The 12,504-nt window shown below is 43.9% G+C and overlaps 1 protein-coding gene across 3 annotated transcripts in view; it reads right to left on the reverse strand.

The window, feature by feature from the left end:
* Window positions 1-1,107: 1,107 nt before the first annotated feature.
* The window catches only part of CALCRL (calcitonin receptor like receptor), a 91,416-nt gene continuing 80,019 nt past the window's right edge, over window positions 1,108-12,504 (reverse strand). For 2 of the 3 annotated variants that reach the window (XM_079980118.1, XM_079980119.1), the window contains 2 exons: window positions 11,548-11,589; window positions 1,108-6,762 (listed from right to left, as the gene is read on the reverse strand). In XM_079980118.1, coding sequence (XP_079836244.1) covers window positions 6,472-6,762; window positions 11,548-11,589 — 333 coding nt within the window. In that variant the 3' untranslated portion in view covers window positions 1,108-6,471. The remainder of the gene's footprint in view (window positions 6,763-11,547; window positions 11,590-12,504) is intronic. The other variant, XR_013839656.1, reaches the window with a different exon arrangement.

A 12,504-nucleotide genomic window follows, 5' to 3' on the forward strand; every position in this document is an offset into this window, starting at 1 on the left:
GTGGGTGCCATGCGGCGTGACTGGCCCTGGCACCAAAATTTGTGGGTGCCCAGCCCCTTCATGGGGAATTTTGTGGGCCCCAGGGAGTTGGCCGCTATGAGTGGTCCTATCCTGTGATGTTCTTCAATGAGTTATTATATCCCCGGATAACGCTGGCGCACTTTGCCAAAGGAGGAGAAGGCAGGAGGACTCTTCAGGATGGGCCGTGAAGTATCCAAGATATGGAACGATGAAGCAGCGCTGTTTAATTTCTCAAAGAAATGGCCGTGCAGAAATTATCCGGGCGTCTAGATGAATGAGCGCAAGGGTATAAATCTGGGGACCGGCAGCACTATTAGAAATGTGAGTGAAGCACCCAGTGGGTCTTAGAGAGCCAGTGTGGTGTAGTGGTTAAGAGCAGTAGACTTGTAATCTGGTGAACCGGGTTTGCGTCTCCGCTCCTCCACATGCAGCTGCTGGGTGACCTTGGGCCAGTCACACTTCTCTGAAGTCTCTCAGCCCCACTCACCCCACAGAGTGTTTGTTGTGTAGGAGGAAGGGAAAGGAGAATGTTAGCCGCTTTGAGACTCCTTCGGGGTAGTGATAAAGCGGGATATCAAATCCAAACTCTTCTTCTTAGAGGGAAGGAAGGTGGAGATATTGGGCAAGAGTTGCAGAAGGAGGAAAAAGGAAGGGAGGGAGGAAGGAGTCAGAAGGGAAAGCCGTGAGTGGAGGGAGGAAGGCAGGCAAGCAGGCAGATGGACCGACAGAGGAGGGAACAGAGCACACCCAACCCCAGTGGCCACGGAGGAGGTCACTGGCAGAGTGTGAAAGGTGACAAAAAGCAACCTTTTAGAGTTTCTGGTCCATGGTTTCTCCCTGCTTCAGAGGCACTGATGCAGGTCCTCTATCCTAAATCTGGGGCTAACCCTGCCCTTGTAAATTATCTATTAACATGACTCAGTCTTGGATGTTGCTGATTGACCATGCATTGGAAAAAATGTGCAAACTCCAAGAGCCCAGAAATGCAATGAAAGTCCCTGAAGGGCAGGGAGAGATTGAAGTGTGTGTTAACCTTGGTGTTGAAGGAGAGCAACTAAGAATCTTTTAAGGATCACACGCAAATAGTAGTTTCTGACATTTTATTAACTGAATGCGTCAGCAGCAGAAGGAAAAAAATAAAACAGATATTCATTCATTTGAAGAAATATCTAGTAACACTAAAATTTAGACATTCGTTGTTATTAGATACCAGATGTAAGGTGAAATACTTTTTAAAAAAAATCCCTTTCTTGACTTCTTAGTTACTAAAATGATGACTGTCAAAGAATGTTGAACCACCTTCAAAAAGTGTCATTATTCCAAGATGCTAGTTTACTAACCACATTTATAAGAGGATACACCATCTATGCAAGAACGCCCTGCAGGTGAGGAATAACCCTGGGTTCAAGCCACTAAGGGCTGGCTCATACAGGCATGGTTGTCCCATGGCTGGAACATCAAATGACAATCTGCATGTCTCAATGAACTATCACCGATTAATCGCCACAGAGAGAACTTTCTTATCACCCAATATCTACTCAGTTGCAATATATTTCCATACAGAGAGCTCATATACAGTCGTACCTTGGATCCCGAACATCCTGAAACTCGGATGTTTTGGCTCCCGAACGCCGAAAAACCCAGAAGTGATTGTTCCGGTTTGCGAACATTCTTTTGGAACGCGAATGTCCGACGGGGCTTCCGCAGCTTCTGATTGGCTGCAGGAGCTTCCTTCAGCCAACCAGAAGCCATGTTTTGGTTTCTGAATGTTTTGGAAGTCGAACGGACTTCCGGAACAGATTCCATTTGACTTCCAAGGTACGACTGTAGCCACCTGAGAATCCACAAGTGATGGCTGGATCACGTAATGTCCATGCAGGTTTGAAAAAGGCCTCAGCCGACAGCGTCGTAGCACTCAAGTTACAATGACCTAACATCCAGGCCAGTGTACGGAAATGATATGTGGGTCTCAAAGAAATTTAGAATTCTCTTTTAGGGGGGAGGGGAGCAGAGGTGGAGTTACTTAGAAATAAAGAAAGGAATGGCTGTTGTTGAGGTGCATCATGACAAGCATGGCCACAATCCAAAGTTCTGTGTTTCCAGGGCTTTCCATTGTCTTTTTTGGAAGAAATATTCCTGATTCCACACTGTATATGCATAGCCTTCTCACCCTGCTTCCAAAAGAGCCTTCTCACCCTTTTCCCAAAAGAAAATCACAGCATGTCCCGAGACCCACAGCTTGGCCTTGGATGCAATGAAACAATTCTGGCTTTTCCTCAGATTTGGGCCAACGCAGCAGCCTGCTAGATTAAAATCTACAGACAAAATGACATTTCAAAGCTCTCCTTGTATGGCTTTTGAAAAGGAAGGGATGGACCCTGAGGTACCACACCCATGAGCAAGCTCCACAGAAAAGAAAATTGTAAAATAAACATCTGTCCTTCAGTGACACCGTGGGTAGGGCAAATCTGTGTGTCATCTCTCCAAGAAAGATGTGTCTAATAGAATTAAAACATGTTTATTGTGCAACTTGAGGCCCAGATGTGTTTCCAGATGACACACTGTAAGTACAGCACTGTCAGCTAATTAGATTTAAAAACTCCTTTACACCCAAAATCTGAATGCTGTGACCTATATAAAACAGAATATATTTGCATAATTTAGTCAAGGAGAGGAGGAGGTACCCAAAGGGACCGGAAGGATCTTTCTGTGGAAGATTTCCCTCCGACCCCTGGATTCTGAGACCGGACCACACATTTTCAACCATTTTTTTTATAACTCTAAAAAGAAGAAGAACATGAATCCTGTAGACCAGAGGTTCTCAACCTGTGGGTCCCCATATGTTGTTGGACTACAACTCCCATCATTCCTGAGCTCTGGCCTTGCTAGCTAGGGGTGATGGGAGTTGTAGTCCAACAACATCTGGGGACCTACAGGTTGAGAAAGGCTGCTGTAGACTTTACTGCCGTGGAATCACAGGCAACACACAACCCTGAATAAATCCATGCTTTTTCAAATGACAGGAATGGCTCCAAGAACCCAACGACTTTAATTTTGTAACACCACACAGCCGCTTCAATACATTTCATTACTCCATCAAATGCCATCCTAAATAACAAAATAACAAGAATTCACCGAGCTTTCCCTAAAGCATCTGAATATGATTATGCGACCCTGACGACAACCATTCAAAGCTTTTTCAAGCCTCAAAAGCATTGTAACGGCTCACAAAATTAGCTGCCTACTGAAGCCTGTTAAATGACAATTAATGTGCAGTCTTGAAAAAAAAAATGAGGAAATTGAACACTTCACATTGCACCGTGGCATTTATAGGCAGATGTTGTTCTGAGAAAGACGAAGGGGCTTCATTTTGCTCCTTGCCAGTCCTTTCATAAGAAGTCAGAACCACATTGGTATGAGACTGTTCCATCACCAGTAGCAGTGACTAGACAGTTCTCATTTTTTCTCCACATTAAATACGCTGCATATTATTTATTTATTTTAAAGAAACTGCCCCCCCCCCGCATGCCCATTTTCTTTGTTCCTAAGTCTTTTGGGGAATTTATTTCACCTAGGTCCATGTGCTCTTGTCACTTTTTCCTGCTACTCAATATACATGATTTAAAATAAAAATAAAAATACCTCATCATTTAAAAATGCATCAGTGGTGTTATCCACAGAGTAAAGCCCTTCTCAGTGTAAGTGGAGACAGCAGAATAAAGTTTGGGAAAGGCATGAGAAACAAGAATATCACACTTACATGCAGACCTCAAGAGGCTAAGTCTCCCAGAAGGTTTTCCTGCATGCAACTAAGCTACATTGCACCCCACTGACTTCTGCTGGATTTAAGTACTTTAGGGGGTATACGTGGAATGAGAGGAGTTGCAGTCCAGCAACATCTGAGGGGGCGCAGGTTCCTCATCCCCAGGGCTTTTTTCCCAGCCGGAACTCACCGGAACTCGATTCCGGCACCTCTCAGGTGGGTGCCATTGCCATTATAAGAGAACAAGAGAGGCTTCCCAGCACCTCATTTTCTAGAAAACTATCCCTGCTCATCCCTATTAGGGCTGGGCAATATAGCGATTTGAAGTCCAGTTCAAAGTCCATATCACGAGATCGTCTTCATAGTTTTTGACCTGGCAATACATTGCAAATCATGATGTGTACACGCTATGCAAAAAATCACAATGTGGGGAGAACCGTGAGGCCGGTCAATGCCTTTGCATACCTAGACATCGTGATAGATCAGTATATCGTGACGTTTCGCTGGTGATACATTGGCAAGTTTAAAAACAGCTCCGTCTTGATTTCAGACATTGTGATAGATCAGTTTATCACAATGTTTAGCAGGTGATGTATCACGAAGCTGAAAACCAAATACTGCCCAGCCCTATAGTTCACCTCTATATACCGTATTTTTTGCTCTATAGGGCGCACCCGACCATAGGACACACCTTGTTTTAGAGGGGGAGAACAAGAAAAAAATAATCCCCCCCCCCTCTGCTCAGCGCCCCTTCAGCGAAGCGGCAGGAGAAACGGAGCCCCTTCCATTTCTCCTCCCGCTTGGCTGAAGGGGCACTGTGCAGCTCTCCCTCTCTGCTGAAGCCAGGAGAGTCTTGCTCTCCTGGCTTCAGCAAAAGGAACCTGAAGCCTGCAGAGCGCAGAGGGAGCGCTCCCTCTGGTCTTTGGAGGCTTCGCATTGCTAACTCTGAAGCCAAGGAGCCTGCATTCACTCCATACACTCCACACACAGTTCCCCTTAATTTTTGGAGGGGAAAAAGTGCGTCCTATAGAGCAAAAAATACGGGATACGGGTAGTTCCATCGTTATTTCAAACATTGTGATAGATTGGTCTATCACGACGTTTGGCTGGCAATATACCATGATGTTGAAAAACAGATATTGCCCAGCCCTAATCCCTGTCCTATGCCTTCTATACCAAATTACTGTCAGCGCTACTGCCAATGCAGACTCCTGGGTCCATAAGCCTTAGAAAAGATGATACCTGAGTCAACTCATGAATGGGTCAGGGCTCCTGTACCCATCTCCACTATCGTGTTCTGTAGAGCCAACTTAGCTATGGCCAACTCATTCTCCAATCACTGCCTTTCCCATCAGTATATAGTCAGCCGGGTTTCTGTACCACAAGAAGAGTGAGCAGCTGCAGTACACCCAAATCTCCTTTGGCTAAAACATCTAGGACCCAGGAGACAAACCAGCTGGAAACGATTCGTTGTATTGTGTTGCGTTGCATTGCGTTGCATTGCATTGCATTGTGCATCACAGGATGTTAGTTTTAAGTGCCTGATTTTCTTCTTCTTACGAAATACAAACCTGCTACTGTCTCTAGTGCAAACTTCAGGTATACCATTCGACAATGTGCACCAAGGAGCACACAGAACTATGGTCCAAGCATTCGCTTCACTTTGTGCACATTCAAAAACAGATCCTTCTGCAAAAAGGAAAGGGAAGCTCCATGGAGAGAGAGGAGCTGAATGAAAAGATGAAGAAGCATAGCATAGCATTCAGGCTCAAAGATTCGCCATGGCTTTGCGACACCCTCCATTCAAAATAGTGATCAATACAAGCTAAATCATTGGGTCAGAGAAAGCAAGTTGTGACTAATGGCCCAATTCTGTTCATCTATACCCAGGAGCTGTGCACATCTAATTCCATGGGTCTCAATCTCAAGTAAGGGTACACTGTATTCTAGCATGTCCCATTGAAGCCAATGGAGCAGGTTAGTCACTGATTAACACCAATCAAATCAGAGCCATTGTCTATACTGCAGATTTATATCTATCTTTGTCAGAGTTAAATGTTGCACAGTCAACACATAGAATACTTTACAATCATCGCATCCTTTCCAATACTTAATTAGGTTGCTCTGTTGGCTGCACTTAAGACAAAATGACATGATAAATACAGCATTTACAAGTTCTTCTGAGCAAACAGAACGACCTCTTGGACAACCCCCAGTCATGATACAAAACCGTTGAAAATAAACCAAAACTTCCCTTGATTCCCGTCATACAAAAGAATTGCCCACTTTGTCTACACGGTAGAAGCTGAAGAGGCAACATCTATCTATCCCGACACATATCTATATGTACAAAACACATATGTAGATCTAGAGCTTGATTGATCCCCATGAAAACTTCAGCCCGTATTTCTCCGAAGGTTGGGCATCCCAGAGGTCAGAGCATGAAACTTCAGTTGGTGGGCAAGACCAGCTCCAGTGTACAAACAAAGAGCAAGCACTCACATGCTGAGATATGCCAAGGCATGAGCACATGTGAGGAAGAAATTAAAATCCGTTGCATCCTTCAAGAGTAACTGAGTTCAAAGACTGACCAAAAAAGTGTGGGTGGGTGGGTGGGACTGTCTTGTTGGCTCCTGGAGTCATCCACTCAAAATATCGTGAGGGTGGGAAGAAAGAGTCCTTGCTAATCAGCCGTACAGCTTTTCGGCTTTAAAAACAACGTTTTCCGTGTCGTAAATGCTTTTCCCGTTCGTATGTTCCCAGTTGCACTCGCTATTGTAGCTTTGACTATTGACCATTGTGGAGGCTGTGTAGGAAGGCGGGTTGTGTAGGAAGCACTCACGATTGTAGCTGAAGCTTTGACCATCGACGATCGAGGAGGCTGTGTAGGAAGCTGAGCGAAGGGCGTCTGAGTGGGAAAAGCTGTGCCCAAGCTGGATCCTGTGCTGCTTCCAGTGTCTCCTCAGAACAGACTGGACCTATTTCAGGGAAGAAGAGGATAGAGAACAGGTTGACAAAGATGGCTGCCTCAGGTGCCATATCAGAAATAAGATACGATAATCTTTATTGTCATTGTCCCATACAGAACAACGAAATTGAAAATCTACATCAGACATTCAGAAACCAACAAGCCTGCTATCCCAGCTATCCCAGCCTGGTTAGCCCCCTAAAAACTCTGATGCCCCATAATTAAATACAATATACTCTCATAGAGACTACCTTACACTGCATTTAAAACCAAAATTGCATTTGAATAGAAACTGTTTCTCAGGCGGCTAGTCCTAGTCTTTATAACCCTGTACCTTCTTCCAGAAGGCAGAAGCTGAAAGAGATCATTTCTGGGGTGCGCACTGTCCTGCACTATCTCTGCAGCTTTCTTGTGACATCTGGAAGCATAGATTTGATCCAAGGTGGGATGATTGCACCCAATTATTCTCTCTGCAGTCTTTACAACCCTGGACAACATTGTTTTTCTCCTGACCATGCAGCTCCCAAACCACACACACAGACCATAAATTAATACACTCTCCACAGTACAATGGTAAAATGCCATCAACAGGTCCTTTGAGAGATTATTTTTCTGGAGGATTCTCAGAAAATACAACCTCTGCTGTGCTCTCTTCATCAGGTCTTTGCTGGTTTCTCCCCAGGTTAGGTCATCTCTCAACTCCATTCCCAGAAATCGAAACATAGAAAATGGCACACATTTGCTTTCTTCGTCTAGTGCCAGATTAAACCCCATGGAGCCCCCTCACCCAGCAAATTATCTTCTAATATGTTGGTGGTTTGTTTTTTTTAAAAAAAGAAAAAAACAGAATTTAAATAAACCAATTTCAAGATCAAATTAATATTATTTTGATTGGCTGTCATAGGACCCATAGGCTGGTGCCTACTCTGCTTATTTGATAATCTGGCACTGTCTTCACTTTATGCTCCTAATTTCGAATAGGTTATATATTTGAATTACGCAGGGGCTCAAGGACCGGAGGCACTGATTCCATGGACTGGCTGTCCCTCCTCCTCAATTCAGGTAGGTAACCGTGTTGGTCTGACGCAGTCAAAATAAATAAAAATTTGTCCAGTAGGACCTTAAATTGGTCTCTAAGGTGCTACTGGACAATTTTTTATTTATTCCTCCTCCTCAGTGTGAACAGCAACAGACACAATGGTGGAATCCTTCCTCATGAATTGACTCAAGGGGAGCCACACAAAGAATGCTGTTGATCAAGGGAGCCGTGGACTCGAAAAGGTTGAAACCCTCTGGTTTAGTTTCTGAAATTAAGTAGGCCTGGACCTGGTGACCCCTGGGTGGGAGATTGCCTGGTGACCTCTGTACAAATGGAAACAATAAATATCCCCCAAACACGTTGACCAATGTGAGATGTTCAGCATGGTTTAAAGCACCGTAGCATCCTAAACGTTATGCATCTGCACAATCTGGCAAGAGTTTTCAATCAGCAAACGTGATTCACATTTTTGTGGTGTTGATGGAAACGCCGCTTCCTGAATAGAGCTCTGCCTGCTTTCCTACCTTGTTTAAAAATACATGGGATAAAACAGATGAAGGCACACGAGGCCTGCGTTTGTTTGTAGAAGGACTATGGAAGGATGTTCGGTTTTACAATAGTTTCCGTTTATACAATATGGGAGGCCACCTGTGCAACAGGAAGTGGAGTTTACCAGCAGCCTTGGCAAAAGGTATGCAGAACCCATCCCCTCAAAGAACCGTTGACATCGGGAGTGGAAGGTTACTGAATCTGCTTTGTCAAATACTGGACGCGATAGCAGCTAGGATACCTTATGCTCGGAAATGGAAAGATGAAGAAGTTCCCACTAAATAAGAACGGATAAGGAAAGTAAAGGGCTATGTTGAATCAGCAAAGCTAAAATAAGATAATTTAATGATGGCTGGGGTTTTTGGGAGGTGTTTGTGTGTGGGGAGAATGGAATCCCTTTTCGGATTATTTGAGGAAATATTACAATATGAAGAACCTGCGACCAGGCTTCGAGCTACGAGCAACAGAAAGAATGTGAGATTATTGTGTCATGATAATGATGAAAAAAAAAGGGAAGATGAGGTGCAGCAAAGAGGGGATAAGAATAGCATCACAGAAAATGGGTTGGGAAGTTAAAAAGAAAAAATAATTTTTATTATAATGTGTATTGGAATTTTATGTGCAATTTTTTGGAAAACTCATTAACCATAAATAAATACCCACTAAAAAAAGAGAAAGATTGAATGTCATCATGTTGTGCTATGTGTGCAGAATGATGCTAAAAAGTAATCAGCTCCCGAACAATGCCATAAGTCTGGATTTCCCCAGACATTACTGGGATTTCAAAGGTGGCGCTTCGTCCTGGTTTTAGGCAAGTTGATCGAAAAATTGTGGGGTTTTTTGGCATTTTTATTAAAAAAAAGAAAAAACCCAACAGCTTTCGGGGTGCCCTGAAATATGGCAACCCTACCCTAGTATTATAATACCATCCCCATTTAGAGTGGCCTTGTACCCCACTTCATAGAGGGCCACCATCTATTTGAAAGGCTGTCAGTCTTCTGTTTAGAGTTGCCCTCTGTTTGAAGGGTTTTCCTGTCTGAGTTGGGTTTAAAGATAAACAACCATAGTAAGGAGGAGCAGGAAGAAGAAGAAGAAGAGTTTGGATTTGATATCGCACTTTATCACTACCCGAAGGAGTCTCAAAGCGGCTAACATTCTCCTTTCCCTTCCTCCCCCACAACAAACACTCTGTGAGGTGAGTGGGGCTGAGAGACTTCACAGAAGTGTGACTGGCCCAAGGTCACCCAGCAGCTGCATGTGGAGGAGCGGAGACGCGAACCCCATTCACCAGATTACGAGTCTACTGCTCTTAACCACTACACCACAAAGGAGGGAGCCTGAAGCTGCTGTGAGAAGCAGATTCAGTTCTCACACCAGTCAACTTTCTCATGGTCTTCCTTACTATGGTGGGATGTACTGGAATTCTGTTTAAAAGATCGTTGTGATGTCTAAATTTGCCCATCATGCAAATTGCATGTGCAAATTGTACGCACAACCGTGTCCTCTTTTGGCTTCTCTTTTTATGGGGAGATGCTTCAGTTGCTATCCTGCCCCCCCCTCCCTCGGTGAGGCAGAAGCGGTGCATTGCTGCACATTCATCATACTGGAGGAAACAGAAATATCCCTGTGTTTCCACAGCCGCTTATATAAACTGGAGTTTCAATATAATTTAAGGAAGTCCATGGGAGGAAAGTTTCCCATCACTTTCCCACCCCTTCCGTTCCCTGCATCCCTTCCCAAATGGGCCCCTGACATCCCCCCCCCACTAGAAAGGGGTTTTTTGGGGTGTGTGTAAGTAGCTGCTGGTCTCAGAGGAAGGGAAACTTTCCTTCCACAAACGTCCTTAAATTAACTTAGCATTTGAGCCACATAATTCCAGGAATCCATTTATTGGTAACAGATTCTCAGTGGTATTACCACTCCTCTGTGAATCCAGTACTGAATGGTACGGAAGTGTATTTCCTTCTTCAAGAGGGATTTTCCATCTCATCCCAACATCCGTTTTCTGTAGCAAATGACTAAAGGAGACGGATAACCCTAGCTTGCACAGGAGGACCAAGTAGTTTGTGAGGTACATGAAGAAATGGCCACTGTGGGAGCTGATCAAAACCCAGCTATGTGGAAGCTGTCCCACATTTTGAGTCTTTTGTGCATAGCAGCTCACTATGTACACAGAGTGTGTTTTTTTAAAATGTATTTTTATAAAGATTTTCTTAGTTTACAAGAAGTATGTGCAATGTCTCTATTTCTCTTTTTTCCTCCCAGTAACATTTTTTACAGATCCGTTTCATTTGTTGAGACATTAGGAAGAAGAAGGGGATGGGGGGGGGAGAGATGGGTGGGGTTGGGTGGCGGTGTTTCTATTACAGTGGTACCTTGGGTTACATACGCTTCAGGTTACACACTCCGCTAACCCAGAAATAGTGCCTCAGGTTAAGAACTTTGCCTCAGGATAAGAACAGAAATCGGGCTCAGTGGCGCAGCAGCAGCAGGAGGCCCCATTAGCTAAAGTGGTGCTTCAGGTTAAGAACAGACCTTCGGAACGAATTAAGCACTTAACCCGAGGTACCACTGTATACTTAATATATGTAGGGTTTTGTGTCAGCGTTGCTTGTGTAGGTTCTGTGCTATTCACTTGTGTTCCTTTGGTGGTGAGAGAGGTTGGGGTTGGCTTAGGGTGTGGCTGTTCATTTGTGGTTGGCTGTGGTGGTCTTTGTTTTAATGTGTGAGTGGGGTGGGTGGGTGTTTTGGATCAGGTTAGCCATATTGATTTGTATGCTGTAGGTGGATTTTTGTCATTGTCTTGTTTGGCTGTGTATGTGATAAAAGGAAGTCATACTGGGCTGAAGGCATCTTCTTCTATTTGTCCCCGTGTCAGTTTCAGTTTATTGGTTACAAGTATTAGAAATCACCCCATTATCACAATAATGCCCATTTACACCACAAATAACTCACAACCCACCTCCTTTCAGCAGCCAGAAACACCATAACCAGACACTGGAGAGACCTGTCAGGAGTAAGCAGGGACCAATGGTACCAAATAGTACGGCAAACAACCATGTACACAGAGTTCACAGGGCTACAAGAAATGTTTCTCCTCAGCTTTGTGGTGGAAAATGGAAGCAAGGGCCAACGAGCATTTCACACAAATGTATCATGATATGTAGGAACCTTCATTTGTAAAAGTAAAGAAATCAGTTACTGTACCTCGCCATTAAAAAAGCAGAAAATGGTTGCCACCAACAAGCCCTGTGGAACAAAACAATAAGCTGTAAATCTAATGAGACAAATGCACTTAATAAAATTCAGATGCAAGTAAGGGTGATTCAGAAACTCAGAGGGACACATTTTCTCGCACTGGTTCTTGGCTGCTTTGAGCTCTGATTTTCTGCAACGTTGGTGCCATTCTCTTTTATTGAAGAACAGGATATTTTAATGCCACCAGAGGTGTCTGTGCGGGGAATATATTAAGTGGAAACATCTAGCAAACCAGATTGGTAGTTGGGTTCCTACTGAGGGTATTCAGTGAGCCAACATGACAGTGACGAGGGATTAAAGTTTGGAGCGATCATTCTGTGATATTATGACAGTGGAAAAAGCTGTATTGTAACTTTTGAATAAATGTGTATTAATTTTTTTTTTAAAGGGGGGGTTGCCCTTTTTTTTCTAGTGAGGCCCTCACTCTGAATATTTTTCTCTTGCCATCACCAGCCTTTGCTAACTTCATTCTAACTTGGGCTGAGTGGAGTTGCAGTCCTAAACATCTGGAGCTCAACCAATTGGCGAATGCTGGAAACACCATCAAACAGACAAATCTGGTTATCAGGAGGAAGGTCCTTAAAAAAAAAAAAGGTGCCAAAGCAGTAACTGGTAAAGAGTTGAAAAGAGCTAATTTTCAGGAACGTCAGGGCCTAAATGCAGGGTAGAGGGAAGTATGTTTTGAGGCTATGGTCCAACTATACAAACACAGCTGCTCAATTTCTTCTGCCTTGCAAAATTGTGCAAAGTGGAGGGCACTTTATTCTTAGAGGAAGGAAATGTTGAAACAACTGTCTGCTCCCCTCCCCAATCCTTGTGAATCAGCTTTGTATAAAGTAAAGGTTAAAAATGTAAAGGACCCCTGGACGGTTAAGTCCAGTCAAAGGTGACTATGGGGTTCTGGCA

This window comes from Podarcis cretensis (genome assembly GCF_951804945.1).
Source record: "Podarcis cretensis genome assembly, chromosome: 1".
NCBI lineage: Eukaryota > Metazoa > Chordata > Lepidosauria > Squamata > Lacertidae > Podarcis > Podarcis cretensis.